We start from the raw sequence: 19,338 nt of genomic DNA, 5'->3' as shown, positions 1-19,338 counted from the left end.
GATGAGCAACGAGGTAGTCAACTTCGACTGTCTTTAGGAGCTGTACGCCGAGGATAAGGACCTGAAAGATTCTTGGATGAAGTGTCAAGAAGGTCACCCCAATGATCTTCATATACAGGACAGTTTCCTCTTCAAAGGGAATCAATTATGCACCCCAGAAAGTTCACTGAGAGAGCAGATTATTCAGGAGCTACATAAAGGTGGCCTCGGTGGACACCTTGGGCAAGACAAGACACAAGCTCTTGTGGAAGAGCGGTATTACTGGCCGTAATTGATACGTGATGTGGAAAAAGTTGTATAATGTTGTCATGTTTGTCAGACCTTCAAGGGGCAATCTCAGAATATTGGCCTCTACACCCCGTTACTTATACTTGATGGTCCTTGGGAGGATTTATCAATGGACTTCGTGCTTGGTCTCCCACGAACACAACGCGGCATGGATTCGGTGTTCGTGGTGGTAGATCGTTTCTCAAAGATGGCACACTTTATCCCATGCAAGAAGACGCTCGATGCAACACACGTGGCGAATTTATTTTTCAGGGAGGTCGTTCGGCTACACGGGGTCCCCAAGACCATTACTTCCGATCGTGACACGAAGTTCATTAGCCACTTTTGGCGGACTTTATGGAATCGATTCGATACACGACTTCAATTGAGTAGTGCTTACCATGATGGGCAGTTTCAAGTTGTGAATCGCACGTTGGGAAACCTCCTTGATGTATTTCAGAGACAAACTGAACCGATGGGATTTGGCCTTGTCTCAGCGAGTTTGCATTCAACAACATGGTGAACCGCTTCATAGGGAGATACCATTCCAGATTATATACGGACGAGTGCCTCGCCACACACTTGACTTGGTCCCTCGCCCAAGCACCTGTGCACGAGCATTGCAGCAGAACATATGGCAGACAGGATCATGGGCATCCATGCAGAAGTGCAGACCAAGCTACATGCCTCGAACGATAAGTACAAGGAACAAGCGGACAAGCATCGGCGACAAAAAGTGTTCGAGGTGGGCGACCGCGTTATGGTCCATCTGCGCAAAGAGAGATTTCCGACCGGGACGTACAACAAGTTGAAAAATAAGAAGATTGGACCCGTCCCAATCATCCGAAAGATTAATGATAACGCTTATATTGTTGATCTTCCAGATGATATGGCAATCTCACAGACTTTCAATGTCGCGGACTGGACCGAGTATCATGAACCGAGCATGGCGAGAACTCGAGGGCGAGTTCTTTTGAAGTGGAGAGGACTGATGTAGAGCGGGTCGCAGACAATTACATGGCCAAGATGGATCGAAAAAGGCCCGGTCGGAGACAGAAGTGATCGAGACCATCGAACCTTAAATCGGGCGTATCTTGCAATCCGGAATGAGTTATCGGCGTAAAATATATGATTTTGGGGTAGAGCAAGCTTGAAGCCAACCAACCCGCTACGCCGGGTTGCGCGGCCGGAATTGCGAAAAACCCCTGGATTGATGGTCGTTTCCCTGTTTTAATTTCGTTTTTACTATAAATAGTAAGTTTTAGTTTGATTATAACTCTTCATCCGTCGGGCTTTAGGAGTTGTGCCCAACGTGAAAAGAGCTTAGAATAATTAGGAGAACGGTTTGGTGAAGCCAAATAGGACACTTACTATTTTTGGCCGAAAACCTTGCGCACTAGTAGACATCACGACCGTCTATAAATAGTAAGTTTACTATTTATAGTAAGTCGCGGATTCTAAGAGTTTGAGTTGTAGTTTGCTTCTAATTTCTTTCCCATTGCTTGGTAGCCCTATTTAAAGGGTTGTGAACTCGTTTTTATTCATCAATTAATCAATTTCGAATTTATTAGAATTTATTTCTATTTTCTGCTTTCTTTTCCTCGTGGATTCGAGAAGTCTCTGTGAGGAGTCCAGAGAAGCTCCGTGGATTCGGGGTAGTTATCCTCATCACGTTCATCCCTGCGTCATTCACCTAAAGTAGCGTTAGACATATCGTCATTGGAAATAGCAGCAGGGAGGCGCGACGTGTTCTTCTTCAGTTTGCTGGTACGCCAGTCGTCGATATAGGCACATTGATCAATGCCCAGATCTTGAACCCCTTGTTGTCCGAGAGTTTCTAATATGTTTTCAGCTTCGCCAAGAAAAGAAGCTGCTTTCCTAATGCTATCTTCCTTTGCTTCGATGGCACCGGAAGAGCATTCGATGGATATCGCATGCGGTAAATTGGTAAGACAGGCTCCCAATATATCAGAAATCGTTACACACAACCATTCGAACAGCTCTTCCGCTCTCCTAAATTTGTTTTCATAGTCATCCAGAATGGTTTGACAGATTCTATAGAGAGAATTGCCAGCCAATGCTTTGGCCGTCCACTTAAGAGTCTTCTTCTTGTTTCCCCACACAGGCGCCATGGTCTTCTCAAAGTCCAAAACACATTCCTTTCCAATGTCTGCAAGGCGTTCGATTATTTTCTTGGGATCCTTCTCTCCAGGGATCAATATGGCAATATCCACATCGAACCATTTTTGTTTAAGATCAACACCTAGCCAGACGATATCTGCTGCTTCCTTAATGTTTACCAGCCATTTCAAATCCAGCTTCTTCTCTATGAATCTTACGCAACGGAGGCCTTCATGTACCCCACGTAGCAATGGTTTGATCAGTTCTCGGTCCGTGCAAGGAATTGCAATGGCTATACTCACCAGGGTTACCAAAGGCAGAGCCCAGCAGTTGGGAGGACTTTCCTCCAAACCTACCGGGCGAACTACGTCGCTGTCAAAATCGCAAACTCCCTTGAAGCCTTCCGAAATTGTTGATTTGCTTAAAAGATCCATAAGATGTTTTAATTGGTTCTTTCTACCTTTACGAATCCATTTCTCTGTGTCGATGCAGCCTTGTTTCATGATCAAATGGACCAATTTTTCCTCACCCTCGAGGTGTAATACGAAATCATTCAGGCCTCTCTCTGTACTTGAAGAAGACCCTGTTTCCTCATTCGAAACGCTTCCAGAGGACTTGAACTGCCTTCGTGGTAGGATTGAGAGGAAGCAGGACAGCACAATTTTGAGCCCAGTCATGACCAACATGAAAGCTAATCGAACAGATTTGCTGAATAAGACTATTGCAGTTTGCATTTGTAGACAGACATCCAGTATTAGATTTCTAAAGCCATAGACGAACCTTAGACAGCTCCTGCTCTTGATGTCGAAATGTAAAGGGCTGTCTTTCCATTCCACCAATTTCTGAATCCAGTACCTCTCCACCTTAAACTCGCCTTTGAATTCACTCCATGTTTTTATCTGAAAGCGCCTCGAATTGACGCCGGCAAAACATCTACAAGCAGGGGCTATGGTTCCTACCCCTACTGCAATTACTTGAGAAAATGAGACAAGCTTAGTCGACCACTCGTATGGGGATTGAGCAGTTGAAGGACAATCGAGAACTTCACACAAGTATATTGAAGGAATTAGACATAGTGATGCGATGAATGCCTCCGTCAGAACGATAGCACCCAAGAGACAGAAAGCTCCCGAAGCGGTGCCAATCAAGGAGCGACTGATAACATACTGAGGACTAGAGCTATGGGCCATCATCCAATATTTCCTCACATCATTTTTCAATTTCGTAACGGTGGATGTCTCAACTTTAACATCTGGCCCATCTGAAGCTTGATGGTGTTTCAACTCGTACTGTTGTTTTAGCAACTGACTTGTGGTCGAAACCGTTAAAGCAGAGGAACAAAGAATCAGGAGCATGATTAGCATGAAAAACAGGATTATGATGTGTTCGGTTACGAAGGCAGAAATTACTTTGGTACTCATCTGAATGCAGACATTGATAATTATGGTGATTACTAGAATTATCAAAGGAACGACGTTCAAGATCACCTGGGAGTCTTCCATGGTTCCTAAAGACGGCATGAAGTTGGCCATTGCGGTGCAAATCAGGACGGTCCCACTGAGCTTGGTGAGCTGATCTTGAGGCAGGGGCATTGGAGTGCTAAGATCGACAGGCAGTTTCGTCGCGATTGCTAGAAGGGTCAAGGAAGTGGCGTTGAGCGAGAAGAATCTGCATGGAAACCAGAGCTTTCGATGGCGGATCCCGTTAATGATATCGGCCGCCATGGCAAGTGAGCAAACTAGAGAAGCTGCTGTTATATATACACCGATCCATGGCATCGGATCGCCGAAATGGCTGCTGTCGGTTCCACATTGCATCACCACCATCTTCTTGTCTAGTAATCTATCATTTGATTTCCTTGGTTTACTGTTAAAAACACTTTGTAGTCTTTAGCGTCAACCATGTGGACGCCACCAATTCCACCCTACCCCAATCAGGACTCTTTCGGTCCTGGCAGGGGCTCTGTGGAGCTAACCGTGATGCGTGTGTTTTATCCACGCCGTCTATCCATTTTAAAAGATCATTTTTAAGCCATTAGATAAAAAAGGGAGCCAGATCCAAGGCTCAAGGAGGCCACACCACAGGAAGCAGTGGTGATTATGAGGCCACCAATGAAACTATACTAGGGCCCACCGTGATATTTATTTTCCATCCAACGTGTTCATAAGGTCACATAGACCTGGATGAAGGGAAAACACAAATATCATCTTGATCAAAAACTTCTGTGGTCCCAAGCAGTTTTCAACGGTAAGCGTTTACTTCGTACTGTTTCCTGTGGTGTGGCCCAATTGAGCTTTGATCTACATCTTTTCGGGTTTCATGCATTAAAACTATATGTTAAAATGGATGGACGGCATGGATAAAATACATACATCATGCATTAAAACTATATGTTAAAATGGATGGACGGCGTGGATAAAATACATACATCACGGCGGGCCCCACAGAGCTCCTGCCACGACAATCCACGTCCTAGCTGGATGGCTAAAGAGATCAGTGGTCTAACCTCCAAACCAGACGGTCAGCATCATTCGCTGAGTGGGAAACTTGGGCTGTAATCTATCTACAATGAATGGCTTACAACCGTCCAGATTGGCTGTCGGCTAACGTCTTGTTGTAGCCGTGCAGGGAACTCACAGTGTAGACTAACGGTTGTTGCGGGGAACTTTACACCGTAGCCTAACGACTCGTTGACTAAGGGGTCTTTTTGTTTTTTGTTTTTTTTTTAAAAATTTTTTTTATTTCCACACGCATTCATGTTGACTTGACTTTCCTTCACCCCACTGATCATCTCATCCGTTAGAACTTCTAGATGAACGATCGGGATGGGTCAGATTCTCTGCTGGCACCATGCAAGGAAAGCCTAATGCATGGTTCAATGCACTGCGGCGTGGTCCAAGGGCCCGTTTGGGAGCGTGGATTTGTAACCCCCTAGATTCGGAACCCAGGATTAGAAACCCCTGGATTTGCAATCCTCCCTGTGTGTTTGGCACCTGAGTGTGAATCAACTTCAATCCAAAAAGTATCTATACATGGTATATTTATAAGGATTTGAATTTAATTACTAAATCAACTTTAATATCTCTAATTAGTGAGATATGTAATTTTTGATACAACAGTTGTGATAAACCTGCTAAAATATATGCTTTGCTCGAAAATGATGAAATTCCAAGTCTAGGATGGGCCACAAGCACAAAATCATGTTTGAGTGACTAACCAACGATTTTCAATTGTTGATTTACATGGACAATGTTTGGACGGTGCTGGATAATATTTTGACGGTGTTGATTTACATGGACAATGTTTGGACGGTGCTGATCATCATTTAGTATGCCATGTGCCCAATAAAATGATAGTGTATAGTGACACACATGTTATTCATGCAACTATTAAAATGATTTTAGGTGTAATCCAAGCTATCACCTTGGATTGCAAACCCCCTCAAAAAGGGGATGGGAAACCCCTGGATTTTAAACCCTCAGTTACTTTATGCCCCTAAACAATAAAGGGATTTGAAACCCCCTCAAATCCACGTTGCCAAATGACCCCTAACAGTCAAGGTGGATATCCAGTTCGTCCATCTTGTGGGTCCTATGTTGATGGCCCATGTTAAAGGATGATCCTCTCCTCGCGTACTGATGGCTCCAATCATCCTTCCAATGTGACCTACTAAATTGACAGTGGATCCACTGCCTTATCTGCTACGTCTCAGGGCGAGGAAAGCTCCTCAATAATACAGTGGGGCCCACCCATGGTCGGTCGATCCACCTAACTAGTTTTGCATTTAAAATTCGTGGAAAATTTCCAACTCTAATCATGCCCTAAAATGAGCTGGCGAAATGAATAGAGTGCATATAACACTTATGGCAATTGGCCCACAGAGCTTACAACTGCAGGAATCCCTTCATCCTAGGCTACATGCAATTAATGTCAAAAAAAAAAAAAAAAAGTGAGAAAAAAAGAGGAATGCAGCTGATGTATAATCATCATGGTAGGTTCCACATAGGCTTTGTTAAATGGTGTCGGGGACTGCGGAAGCACACGGAGATGAATCTAGGATAACAATCCAATAATACCAAGCGAACACAAAGAAAACATAGTGATTTAATGTGAAAAATGGAATCCGGTAAATCTTTTCTTACATGGAGTCATAAATGTATAGATGACATATATATTTTATATGGATCCATTTTATTCATATGATTCTTGCTCGAGCCGGATGATAAAAAGATTACCATGTCCAGTTCCTTGAGGGATGGATCCATAAGAATTCGTATAACATGTGTATCAATAGTTATTAATCTATTGGACACATGGCCCACTAATGATATCCTAAAGCAATTAGATTATTAATTGCATCGCTATAATTACTTCAATACAATGATCAGTATCGTCCAAAAATTGTCAATGTAAATCAACGGTTAAAAATCGTTGGTTAGTCACTTGGATGTGATCTTGTGCTTGTGGCCCATTTGGGACTTGGAATTTCATCATTTTTGGCAAAGTATATATTTCAGCGGGGTTATTACAACCATTGTGTCAAAAATTATATATTCAAATCCCTGCAAATATACTATGAATAGCTACTTTTGGATTAAAGTTGATTTTCAAACTAGGGTGCCAAACACGATAAGAGGATTTCAAATCTAGTGGGTTTCAAATCTAGGGGGTTTCATATCCATGCTCCCAAACAGGCCCTAATGCTCTCTTAGGGCTCCAAAAGAATAAAGTCTTTCTTATGTGATTTGTAAATTTTGAAATATTCACTGCTCAAGCTTTATGGTATAAATACCTACTTTATTCATGGTAAACAATTACATATTAGCCAAGCACACAATCTGTTTACCCGTAGACAGATTACTACTTAAAAACCAAAACAAAATAGCATATAAACTAATTACACCTGGACCTCTATTTAGGTACAAAGTATTTACAACTAAAAAAAATACACCAGTTAGTTTCTACTGACTCAGTGCATAGGCATGTTGAAAAAACTGTATCTTTCTTTCTCATCTCTCTTTTTTCACTCTCTCCTTTCTTCCTCTGTCTCCCCATGTCCCTAACTTCTTTCTTTAATCTCTTTCTCAACCACGGGTTGCCAATAGACTTCGCTAGCACTCTCTCTCTTTCTCTCTCTCTCTCTCTGTTTTTTTTTTGTTGAAAGATGAACTTTTATTCAAAAGCCAGAAACAAAACACGAGTGTAACTTACAACCTGTTTGATTTTTCTTTGGAAATATGCGGGTACTTCTGTTGGAAAAACGGTTCAAAGGGATTAACTTAAATCTGTGGTCCAGAAGGAAAACGGTCCAAAGGGAAATTTTTTCCACAGGCATTCATGTTGACAGTGACTTCCGGCACATTTTTCCACGTGCATTTATGTTAATCGTGACTTCAGTTTTTGTTTTTTTTTGTTTTTATGTCACGCATTCATGCTAACGGCGACTTTCCTTCACCCACTGATCGTCCATCATTGGAACATCTGGATGAACGGTCTGGATGGGCCAGCTTCTCTCCTGGCGCTGTGCAATGAAAGCCCAATGCATGGTCTAAAAGAGTAGGCTTTAGTGTTGGTGCAATGGGCGGTGTGTCCAAATCGTCCAGGTCGTGGGTCCTGTGTTGATGGCCCATGTTATGGATGATATCCTCCCCTGGCAAACTGATGGCTCCAACTCTCTGTTCAATGTACCCTATTTAAATTGACAGTCTGGATCGACTGCCTTATCTGCTACGTGTCGGGGCAAGGAACACTCCTTATTGATACAGTTTGGCCCACCCGATTAGAATTGGAAACTTTCCACAAATGTTTTAAGATGTCGACCGACAATGTTTTAAAATGTTGCTAAGATTCCACGTGTACTGATGTAGAGCGGGATGTGTACAATTTCATGGCTAAGATGGACTAGAAAAGGCCTGATGATTGATGATCGGAGGTAGAAGTGACTTGGACCATTAGAACCTTAAAACGGGCATATCTCACAAACCGGGATAAGTTATCCGATGTGCCATATATAATTTTAGGGTAGGATGAGCTACTTTAGCCACCCAAATCCGCTATGACGGGTTGCGCACACCTAATTTGTGATATTCCATCATGTCGACGGTCAAATATCAATTTTATTTTCATTTTTACTACTTATATTAAGTTTTAGTTTGATTATAACTCTTCATCTGCTGGGCTTTAGGAGTTGCGAAAAGTGTTTAGAATAATTAGAAGAATAACATGTGCGAGCCAAATAGGACACTTTTTTTGATGGAAAACCGTGACGTCTAGTAGGAATCACGACTGTTTGCATTACCAAAAAAGGAGAAACAACTACGGATTTAACCCGCAGCGAGATGGTTATTTTATACATAGCAAATTCGTAGCCATTGCTCTCAAAGAAATAGCTTTGGAGTAAATCCGTAGTGAAATATAGCAATGGCAACAGCTTGATCCGTAGCTTCTATGTCACTAGCTAGAAGCTTCTATGGCTACGAATTCGTAGCCACTAGCACTAGGTCCGCAACTGATTGTACAAATGGCTACGGACTAGAGTCGTAGCTACTTCCTTTTAAAACAAAAACCTTACAGCAAGAGAAATCCCTTGTTATTAGAGATAAAACTTAGGCTAAATTCAACTTTTAACGTTAGTTCTCAACAACTGAGGCTAAATCATTCATTTTAATCCATTAATAAACCTATGCATTATCATTCATTCATTCAATCAAATACAATCATTCATTTTAATATATTCATAAAAGCACAATACCAACAAAAAAGTTATCTGTCCATTTAAAATTTTCAAAACAAGCTACAGATGCACCCTACTATATCAAATTGTTACGTAGCATTAGCATATAGACAAAGGGTACTACAAGGAAACACACTCGAAAAACCAATGTTTGGTGTCATTGGGCTTGCAACAGCTGACACAGTTAGCTCGGATTAGCTAGGCCTCTCCTGTCTGTCCAGCTCATGTTGAAAAGCAGGTTGAAGCACATACGAAGGCAAACATCCAAAAGCCAAAGAGATCTGCTGCTACAAAATAGCTAGGAAACAAAGCAAAAGAAACAACCAGAAACCCATTGGTTACTTGGATAACAGACACTGTCCGATTAGCTCAAATTCAGGAGTATATAAGCGATAATCATGAAACTGCTCTGATCCAAGACACATAGTTTTGCAAATACAGATACAATTTCCAAATGGAGAAAGGAAAGAGCAAAGCTTCCATTGTACTAACAAGATTCGGTCCAGATACAAATACGATATCCAAAATACATCTAACGTTAAGCAAAGCTCTTAAAATATACCAGAGGTAATCTGTTCTATCCTACTAAGTTCATGAGTTCTAATAGGGCCATTGATCTAATATAAGTGTCACTGATTGTTGGGATCTTCTCTTGATGCATTTTCCACTCCTTGTCCTTGTGAGATTCCTTCACTAGATGATAGCCCCTTGCATTGTGTTGTGAAGTTACCTGTTTGAATACAACCAACAGGGTTACCATTTGCTAAATTGAGACAATATGCTATAGTTATAACTTGTATGCTAATAATTTAAGTGTTGGACATGGTAAAAGACCCATTTGAGGTCTCTAGTAAAAACATTTTGCCAAGCATAAATGAATTGAGGGCATTTTATGAAATTAATACAATGTGTCAGCCAATTAGTAGGCAATGAGCTATTGTATACCCACTAATTCCAGCGTTATCCTAAATCTGACAAATTTTTCTGTAATGTTGTTTAACAGTGTTTGAGAAAACAAGTGGTAGAGATTGCAAATTACCCTTTGAGTGTTGAAGACCACAGTCTTGCAATCAGTGAGAATACTGATCGAATGAGGGGGTAGATAAAATTCAACACCTTTGAAGGTTGCAGTTGCAGCTACTCTAGTATCATTGTTGGTGAGGAAGGCAGCTCACACACTAGTTCCTGGCTTCTCATAAACATGGGCCTGCAACGGAAAACTTCATACTGTCTACTATAATTCCAATAACCATGCGAGGATATTTACATATATTTATGACATTCTTCAGAAAGATAAAATTAATCACAGTATTTTCACCTCTATGTCCTTCCCCATTGTGTAAACAGTGGGAAGCCCCCAAAGCAAAGCCTTCCCTTGAAGTCTCAGAGCAGAGTGCAAGTCCCTGAGGTGACGCCACTTGCGTTCCTTCTGAAAATCTGAATAAGAATAAATAAATTGAAGCGAATGCAATAAGGAGAGGAACATTTCCAACTATTTTAGAACAATCTCTTAAGGAAAATAATTGTACTTAAGAAATCTAACAAGGCATTATCTCCACAAAAAGATAAGAAAAAACAGGTAATTTCATAGCCATCTGCTACTTGCTGATAGGGACATTATTGCTTGTAATGCCTACTTTGTATTTGCCGCTGGTCAAGGAGTTCCTTAAAAATTAATGTCACATGTTCAATCCATGTCAAAAGATATGCAAAATTCTAAACTTGGCTTTCACATTTTTCTACTTCTAATCTTCCCAACATCTCCATACTATAAATTCTTATAAATGGTAGTGATTGTCACATTGGTTAATTAATATTCAAAGAAAAAATAAAACAGATTAATGAATTGGTTCCACCCTTTAGAGGGTCTCCTAATTCTAATTCCCAACTAAACATCTTGAGTTAGTAATGACTGTCAACATTTCCTATCAAATCTCCAAATTACTTAAAATACATAAGGTTTCCAGTTTTCTAACCATATTCGTCGAGAGGAGCTTCATCGTAACAGCGAGTTGTTACAAACGAGGAAGCTATTCTGCCAAAGTTCGTTCCACCATGATACTGCCAATATAAGCAGAACGATAAACTTCTTCAGGCGGAAGTGATTTCTCTCTTTCAATCAATTAAATGAATGGTGAAGCGATTGCTACAGAACTTGACCCCAAGGCATACCATGTGGTAGTTTAGAGAAGAAGCGAGCAACTGAGAATGCAAGATCTTCAGCTGATCTCTGAGATGGTGGGTCACCAAATACTCTCTACCTACAGTAACCAAAGCAGTCAATGCAATTAGTCTCTTTCAAAGCCAGGCCATATCAAAAAGAAAAAGAAAAAAAGCGAGAACCTTCCTGAATTTAAAAACAACCTCATTATGAATTTTGTAGGTGACAATTATCCATTAAGACATGCTTAACAATCTTTATTCTTGTCACAATAACAATGTTGTTTTTAATTCATTTTTGTTTATCCTATTAGAATAAATCCAATCCATTAATTATTTTAAGTTCATCCTTAGAAGTACACTTACTGAGCAGTCCAGTTCTCAGTCCATAACACAGGCTTGTTTGGTCAATTTGGGCCAACAAAAGTATCTCCAAAGTTCATTCCATTGCATGAGTTGATCTTTACACACATTAACACAAAGAAAATAGAAAAAAACATTTTTAGGCCATAAAACCCTCTGATTGTTTGTACCTTGTATGAAAGAAGATGAAGATAGTAGACTGACCACTGTATGATTGTTTATACCTGAAATTACAATAGTTTCTAATGATGATTACTGGAATCGATCCAAAAGCATAACAGATCCCTCAACATGAATCGGATCAAAATCCAATGGATTGTAGGTGAACATTCTAACTTTACACATGTTCTATATCAAGGTTTGCTAAGCCCACGCATGTACAACAAGCTAAGAGTCCAAAGAATGCTATTCATCCCACCTATATGGAAGTTCTTGTTGACTAGTAAATTCCCAAAACCTTAAAAAGAGGCATCTGGATGGTAACCAGTTGCCATAGAGTCTAAGATGGAAAAGGAAATCCCTTTTTTGGGTCTTTGAAAAAATATCCCATTTCAAAATATTCAATGTCAAGCACAAATGCAACACACACTTAGGCTGTGTGCTATTTGGGATCCCAAATGTCCATCATATGATCCCACGACTCCATGTGTCCTTATCCAAAAAAAAACAAGTTATCCACTCATCAGGTGACACAACAGAATGCTGAACATTTACCAAAAAAAAAAAAACATCTACTTTTTGAAATGCTGCACAAAACAGAACCAATTTGAATTTAAGCCTTTAAAGAGAGAGAGAGAGAGAGAGAGAGAGAGAGAGAGAGAGAGAGAGAGAGAGAGAGAGAGAGAGAGAGAGAGAGAGAGAGAGAGAGAGAGAGAGAGAGAGAGAGAGAGAGAGAGAGAGAGAGAGCAATAATAGTTAGGGAGTTTAGTTCAATAATAGTTAGGGAGTTTAGTTCAATAATAAATGAGAAAAGAATTTAGAATTGCCACAGAAATTACCATTCCAATCTTTCCAATTTTTTTATCACAAACTGTGGGCAGCTAACCCATCCTCCTTTTATAATTTTACCATGCGGATTTGTAAGCATGCCTGCATGTGTAATTGTTTTCTTACCCGACAAAGTCCCGTGTCAAGTTTTCCAGACTGGGTTAAAAGTACATATACTTAGCTTCTAATTTTACAATTTTCACAAAGGCAGATTTCCATTCAAGTAATTCACAACATCATTGGATTTAATAAAATTTGAGCAATTGTAACCTTTCCCAATAACAATTTAATAACCACCAAAGATCTTTCAAAGAAATTGCAAACCACTTATCGCAGTTATGGCCTTGTCAAAGGACACTAGCTTTGCACCAATAGCCCTTGCTTTATTAGCTGGGGCATATGGATCATTTGCCACAACATGCATCCCAGGCCTTTCACATGTCTAGAAACTTTGGATCCCACTTTTCCAAATCCCATCACTACCAATGTCTTCCCAACCAGAGAGACACCAATGTACTTGTTTCTTTGCCACTTCCCTATAGAATTTATAGTTTCATAGACATATCCAGAGACAGTTAGCAAGGATAATCAGAAAGACATTTTTGGAAAATCACATGGGATCAAAAGCAAAGAAAGAAGCATCACCAATCAAAAGGGCTTTACAAAATTGTTGTCATGAATGATGAGTGAGTTCATACAAAATGGACAATGACCAGCAAAGATGTGATTCGCATGTGGCAGGTTTCCCAGATTTAAACAGTCAGTTGAAGCATCATAACTGTACACATGAAATATGATATACATATACAGTACATTGTGAAGTTTCTATTAGAAAAGTTATAGCAATAGAACTTTTCTTTTACGCAATGTACAGAAAAACCCAGCTCAGGGGAATACAGTAGGGTTCTCCACAATACAGCATGTTTGGGCCGTTTGGCATTTGATCAAGCACGTAAGGTGCCAAAGAATAACATAACCAAATTAAAAAATGATTGATGTAAACTTTACAGATTCAATCATTTGCAACTCGTTTTATAACCTACAGTAATACACAAAATCTGAAGAAAAAAAATCGATCGAATAGATGGACGACAAATATATATATATATATATATATATATATATATATATATATATATATATACACACACACACACACACAGAAAAAGAGGAGGACATGTAGATCTTCGGGGAGAAATTTGTGCTTTATGGAGAGATCCATTGCACGCTTGATGTACGGTTCGTGGGGTCGATGATCTCACGAGGCAGGTGGGCTAGGGCTTCCGTTCTTGCTTCCTTGTGCAGGAAAGAAAAGAAGAGCAACGGTTTCCTTTTCCGGGCGCGGGAGCTCTTTTTCGGGTGCGTATTTGATAATACATATCAGGGAATTAGAGACGGTCAGTCCTGTTGGGCGCTCCGTGGGGCCTACCATGATGTGTATGGTTTATCTACACCATCCATATATTTTAAAAGATACTTTCAGTGCATGATCCCAAAAAGGAGGCAAATCAAAGGAACAAGTGGACCACACCACAAATAACGGTAGGCACTTAATCTCGGCTGTTTCCTACCGTGTAGTCTACTTGAGCCTTCTATCTACCTCCTTTTTTAATGCTCATGCCCTAAAATGGATGGACGGCTTAGATAAAACGCGTACATTGCAATGGGTCCCATAGGTCCCCTTACGGACGGCCAATCTCTAACTTTTAGTTTTAGATTAAAGCCGTCGTAACAGAGCTACGGTTTATATCCGTAGTAAAATACAGAAACTCTTTAAACCCTTAGCAAATATATATATATATTTTTTTTAGTGATATTAAATTTACTATTTATAATAAGTCACGATTTCTAAGACTTTTAGGTGTACTTTAATTCCCACACTTCTTCCTAGGTTTCACGTCATTGTTTAAGTATTTATAAGATCCTTTTAATCATCAATTAATTTATTATATATATATATATATCTAAAAATTATTCTATTTTCTTATTTTCCTCATGGATTCAAGGCATCACCATGAGGAGTCCAAAGAAATATATATATATATATATATATATATAAATATAAATTATTCTATTTTCTTATTTTCCTCATGGATTCAAGGCATCTCCATGAGGAGTCCAAAGAAATTTCATGGATTTAGAATAATTTTCCCCCGAGGATGACGGTTCTTGACCTCAACATGCCCTTCCCCGTGTCATGTACAAAGCCCTGACAAGTGCTCATTCACACACTGGAGTTAGCAAATGTAAGTAGACTCAAAGCTTTCTATCAGGCGGGCTAGCTCAAAACAGATGAGATGGTTAAAATCCACCATTTAAAAGTACTTTCCATAACAAAAATGACCGGTGCTACACGCAACCTCGTCACGGGCTATGTTCATTAAAGCCAGTGGCTCGCATGCATGCAAAGGTTTCTAGGACCGCAGCTTGTAGGTTGCAAGAATCCAAAGCTCTATGGGCCCCACCGTGATGCATGTGTTGCATCTTATCTGTCCATCCGTTTCACTAGCTCATTTTAGGACATAAAACCCACTTCCAAAGCTCAAGCGGACCACACCATGAAAACTTATCGGAGATCACAAAAGTTTTGGATTAAGCTAATAGTTGTGTTTTCCCTTTAGCGAGAGCATGAGTTGTCTTATGAATGTTGGAAATGGATGCTGAAAGCAATAGATAAAAATTCAAAAATAGAAAATTAATTAAATTTATGTAAGAAGAATTTATTGATTTCATCGAAGGTGTGATTGAGTCACACGACTTAAAATTAAATTTACCCTTCTTGAACCATGCCCCAAGTGCAACAGGAATCAATGATGCAATGACTATAATCCGGTTATAACAGTACATTTATCGTACATGAGCTCAAACTAGCATATAGAACGTAGTACAAAGTAAGTTGACTCAACAACAAACTTAGTTGCAAGAAAAACAGGATGCCAAATACTGTTTTGGAAGAACAGATTAGAGAATTCTATTTGTTTTGAATGAAAAACTGAATTGAGATAAGGTCTATTTAAGGATAACGATAAAGTGCTTAAAACACCATTTCAAATGGGTTAGATCCACTAGGTTTAAACTCAACTAGTACGACCACCCAAAGAGATGGGTCTCTAGTTTGAAAATTTGAGCAAAAATGACAATGTGAGTAAACTTACAGAATAAAACCATTAAGGCAAGTGTACTCTCAATCTACACATAAACATAGATATCAACCCAAACCCGGCCCCGGCTCGACATGTTGCATGTGGTTGAAAGCATGGATTCGGGCTAACGGCATAAACGGCCTCCCATCGAGTTTGATTCTGAAACTTCTTCCTAGGTTTAGTATCACTATTTAAATATCGTAAATTTGTTTTTATCATAATTAAGCTATTTTTGAATTTATTAGAATTATTTATATTTTCCTATCTTTCCTAATGGATTTGAGGAATCATTGTGAGGAGTTCAGAGAAGCTTCGTGAATTTGCAGTACTTATCCTTGAAGAAGACGGTGATCAACCTCATCACGTCCATCCCTGCGTGGTATGTTCTGAAAATCAGGCCATTCCATTTATTAGATGAGCGACATTTAAGAATTGATAACCATATCCATAAACCTCCCGCATGTGATGGCTCACACAATATTTATTGAATTGGCCTATTTTTTTGGGCATCTAACTTTCAAGGTAGGGTGATCAGCAGTGGGCCCTGTTGGAATATTTGGTTGAATTAAATAGACTATTAAAAATTGAGAACCAAAAAAGGAAAATAAATTTTGAGAAAGAAGAACTTATTGAATTGAGTTGAGGCGTGACTAAGTCACTCGGCTTGAAATCGAATTTGCTCCCCTTGGACAGCGTCCCAAGTGCAACAGGTTTCCAGAGCAATCGACCTCCAGGATACAACGACTATGACCCGGTCCCAGCGGTGCACTCACTGTACACGGGCTCGAACCACTTGCAGTTTAATCCGAAAGTGCTGAGTTGACTCAGCGATGAACTCAGTAGAAAATGCTTAAAACCGAATATCAGAGAGCGTTTTATAAGAGAAGAATTTTTCGTATCTTTGAAACTGGAATCGGTTGTCTTTATATAGACTCCGAAGTGGTGCATAAGCACCCTTTTCAAAAGGTTAGGTCCGTTGGGTTTAAACCCAACAGAGGCGACCAACTGGAAGGGACGCATCTCTCTGGTTTAAAACGAAAAGGCGCAAGTGCGAGTACACTCCCGCACATACAGTCCTGCGAGTACCCATACACACACCCATGCGAGTACACACACACCACACCAGCACCCACACCCGCACCCGCACCCGCACCCGCACCCACGCCCAGCCCAGCCCGGCCCGGCCCGGCCCGGCGCGTCGCGTCGCGCACGCGTACGGCACGGCTCGGCTTGGCTTGGCATGCGCGCGTGCGTGTGGTTAATGGCATAGATTAGAGCTATTGGCATAGCCCCCCGACAGGACCAAATTCACATGCCCCCTGAAAGGGGCTTAAGCCCTAGGCAAAAAGACTATCTTATATACAAGATATTTTACTATGTCAAATCCGATGTGGGATAAAACCCACAAATCAAAAGTACTACAACTTTTCAAAAATGGAGAAAAATTACCAAAAATTTGAAAATTCAAATTTTAATACTATTTTAAAACAAAATATAACAATCCCCCACATGTTTTAAAATAAAACCCTTTTGGATTAAAGCATAATAGTTATGCAATGGTACCGGTGTCACCACAGACTTGAACCGACATTAGAGTAAGCAAGACAGGTCTACAGGAATCAGGTGACACCATAGTCTTGAACCTGAATTTTTTTAATATAGATCACAAGTACATGCCACTCACACAACTCTTCCTCTGCAAGTGATTCTGCGGTTCGGTGCGTTTCGGCCATAAACCATTACCTGGATTTCATGAGTGTCCTAGAAAATTCGCCTAGATTCTCATAGGAAGCGGCCTCCACCTCCACACCCATATAGGTGAATTCCATCAAGTGTATGCAGCAACTATATACACCACCAAATATATGGCTATGGATTCATTAAGAGTTCTAACAACTCATCCTTCTACGTTGCTGCTCGCACTGTACACCATAGAAGGGGCTCATACAACTCAGTGCAATCGTCTACCTCGTGTCTTGTTGTTTACCCATTGAACCTATCTCATGGGATCTTCACTTGTATAGGTTGGGTTGCCGACACTGGCAGCTCATATATTAGGCTCAGCCCCATTCCCTTCGATGTATCATTGACTAACATTTTAGATAGTCCTTTAGTCAGAGGATCTGCTAGATTCTTTTCTGACCTCACAAAGTCAATAGATATGACTCCATCACGCAACATATGTTTCACTATGTTGTATCTGAGTCTAATATGCCTACTATTTCCATTATATATTTTACTCTTTGCTTTCGCTATAGCTGCTTGACAGTCACAATGAATAGATACGGCCGATACAGGCTTTGGCCACAATGGTATATCAGCTAAGAGATTTCTAAGCCACTCGACTTCTGATTCAGGCTTTTCTAAGGTAATAAACTCGGATTCCATAGTAGACCGAGCGATACATGTCTGCTTGGTAGACTCCCAAGAGACTGCTCCACCTAAAGTGAAGACATATCCACTCGTGGATTTTGTCTCATCTGAATCACTAATCCAGTTAGCATCACTGTATCCTTCTAATACAGCAGGAAAACCATAATAATGTAAACCATAGGCTATATTGCCTTTTAGGTATCTCAAAATCCTAGACAACGCATTCCAATGCTCTTTTCCAGGGTTATGTGTATATCTACTTAGCCTTCCTACTGCAAAACCTATGTCTGGTCTAGTGCAGTTTGTTAGATATATAAGGCTACCAATTATTTTGGAATACTCCAATTGAGACACACTATTTTCAGTATTCTTCATGAGAGTCACACTATAATCATAAGGAGTACTGACAGGTAAACAGTCAAAATGGTTAAACTTTCTCAATATCTTCTCAATGTAATGAGATTGAGATAATATAATAACATCATTTTTCCTTATTACTTCAATACCCAATATTACACTAGCCTCTCCTAAGTCTTTCATGTCAAACTTAGATGACAAGAATTTCTTAGTTGTATTAACTAATTTAATATTGGTTCCAAAAATAAGCATGTCATCAACATAAAGGCATATAATAACATATTCATTTCCAGAAATTTTACTATATACACATCTATCTACATCATTTATATGATAACCATTTGATTTTAAAACACCATCAAATTTTTCATGCCATTATTTAGGAGCCTGTTTTAAACCATATAATGATTTAATTAGTCTACATACTTTATTTTCTTTTCCTGATATCTTATAACCCTCAGGTTGTTCCATATATATTTCTTCTTCTAAGTCTCCATTTAGGAAAGCTGTCTTAACGTCCATTTGGTGTACCACTAGTTTATATATGGAGGCTATCGCTATTAAGACCCTGATTGTTGTAATTCTAGTTACAGGAGAGTATGTATCAAAGTAATTTATTCCTTCTTTTTATTTAAAGCCTTTCGCTACCAACCTAGCCTTAAACTTATCAATAGTCCCATCTGGTTTTAGTTTCTTTCTAAAAACCCATTTACAACCTATTGGTTTATTTTCAGGTGGTAGGTCTACAATTTTCCAAGTGTTATTAGATATAATAGATTCTAACTCATCATTTATTGCTTCCTTCCAAAAGGTTGCATCTGGAGAGTTAATTGC

The 19,338-nt window shown here is 39.8% G+C and overlaps 2 protein-coding genes across 5 annotated transcripts in view; both read right to left on the bottom strand.

Moving 5' to 3' along the window:
- Positions 1-1,952: 1,952 nt before the first annotated feature.
- Positions 1,953-4,263, bottom strand: LOC131233712 (uncharacterized). Its single transcript, XM_058230497.1, has 2 exons — positions 3,876-4,263; positions 1,953-3,692 (listed from the first exon to the last, which is right to left on the bottom strand). The coding sequence occupies exons 1-2, from the start codon at positions 4,212-4,214 to the stop codon at positions 1,953-1,955; spliced, it is 2,079 nt and encodes a 692-aa protein (XP_058086480.1). The 5' UTR covers positions 4,215-4,263.
- A 4,873-nt stretch (positions 4,264-9,136) lies between these two features.
- LOC131233881 (beta-galactosidase 11-like) overlaps positions 9,137-19,338 on the bottom strand; it is a 74,882-nt gene continuing 64,680 nt past the window's right edge. The window contains exons 1-6 of one of the 4 annotated variants that reach the window (XR_009165393.1): positions 11,869-12,526; positions 11,648-11,742; positions 11,098-11,382; positions 10,440-10,558; positions 10,161-10,328; positions 9,137-9,851 (exon numbers count right to left, since the gene is read on the bottom strand). The gene's annotated coding sequence lies outside the window, so the exon portion shown is untranslated. Of the gene's footprint in view, positions 9,852-10,160; positions 10,329-10,439; positions 10,559-11,097; positions 11,383-11,647; positions 12,527-19,338 lie in introns of those variants that run through there. The other 3 variants (XR_009165392.1, XR_009165394.1, XR_009165395.1) reach the window with 3 other exon arrangements.

Source organism: Magnolia sinica, chromosome 18 (genome assembly GCF_029962835.1).
Source record: "Magnolia sinica isolate HGM2019 chromosome 18, MsV1, whole genome shotgun sequence".
Taxonomy (NCBI): domain Eukaryota; kingdom Viridiplantae; phylum Streptophyta; class Magnoliopsida; order Magnoliales; family Magnoliaceae; genus Magnolia; species Magnolia sinica.
The sequence above is the reverse complement of the archived record's forward strand: the minus strand, read 5'-3'. Positions and strand labels throughout refer to the sequence as shown.

Coding starts and splice junctions, on each gene's coding strand:
- LOC131233712 (XM_058230497.1), bottom strand. CDS start 4,214: ATGGTGGTGATGCAATGTGGAACCGACAGCAGCCATTTCGGCGATCCG. Junction 3,693..3,875: donor GAACCATGGAAGACTCCCAG/GTGATCTTGAAC, acceptor ACCACAAGTCAG/TTGCTAAAACAACAGTACGA.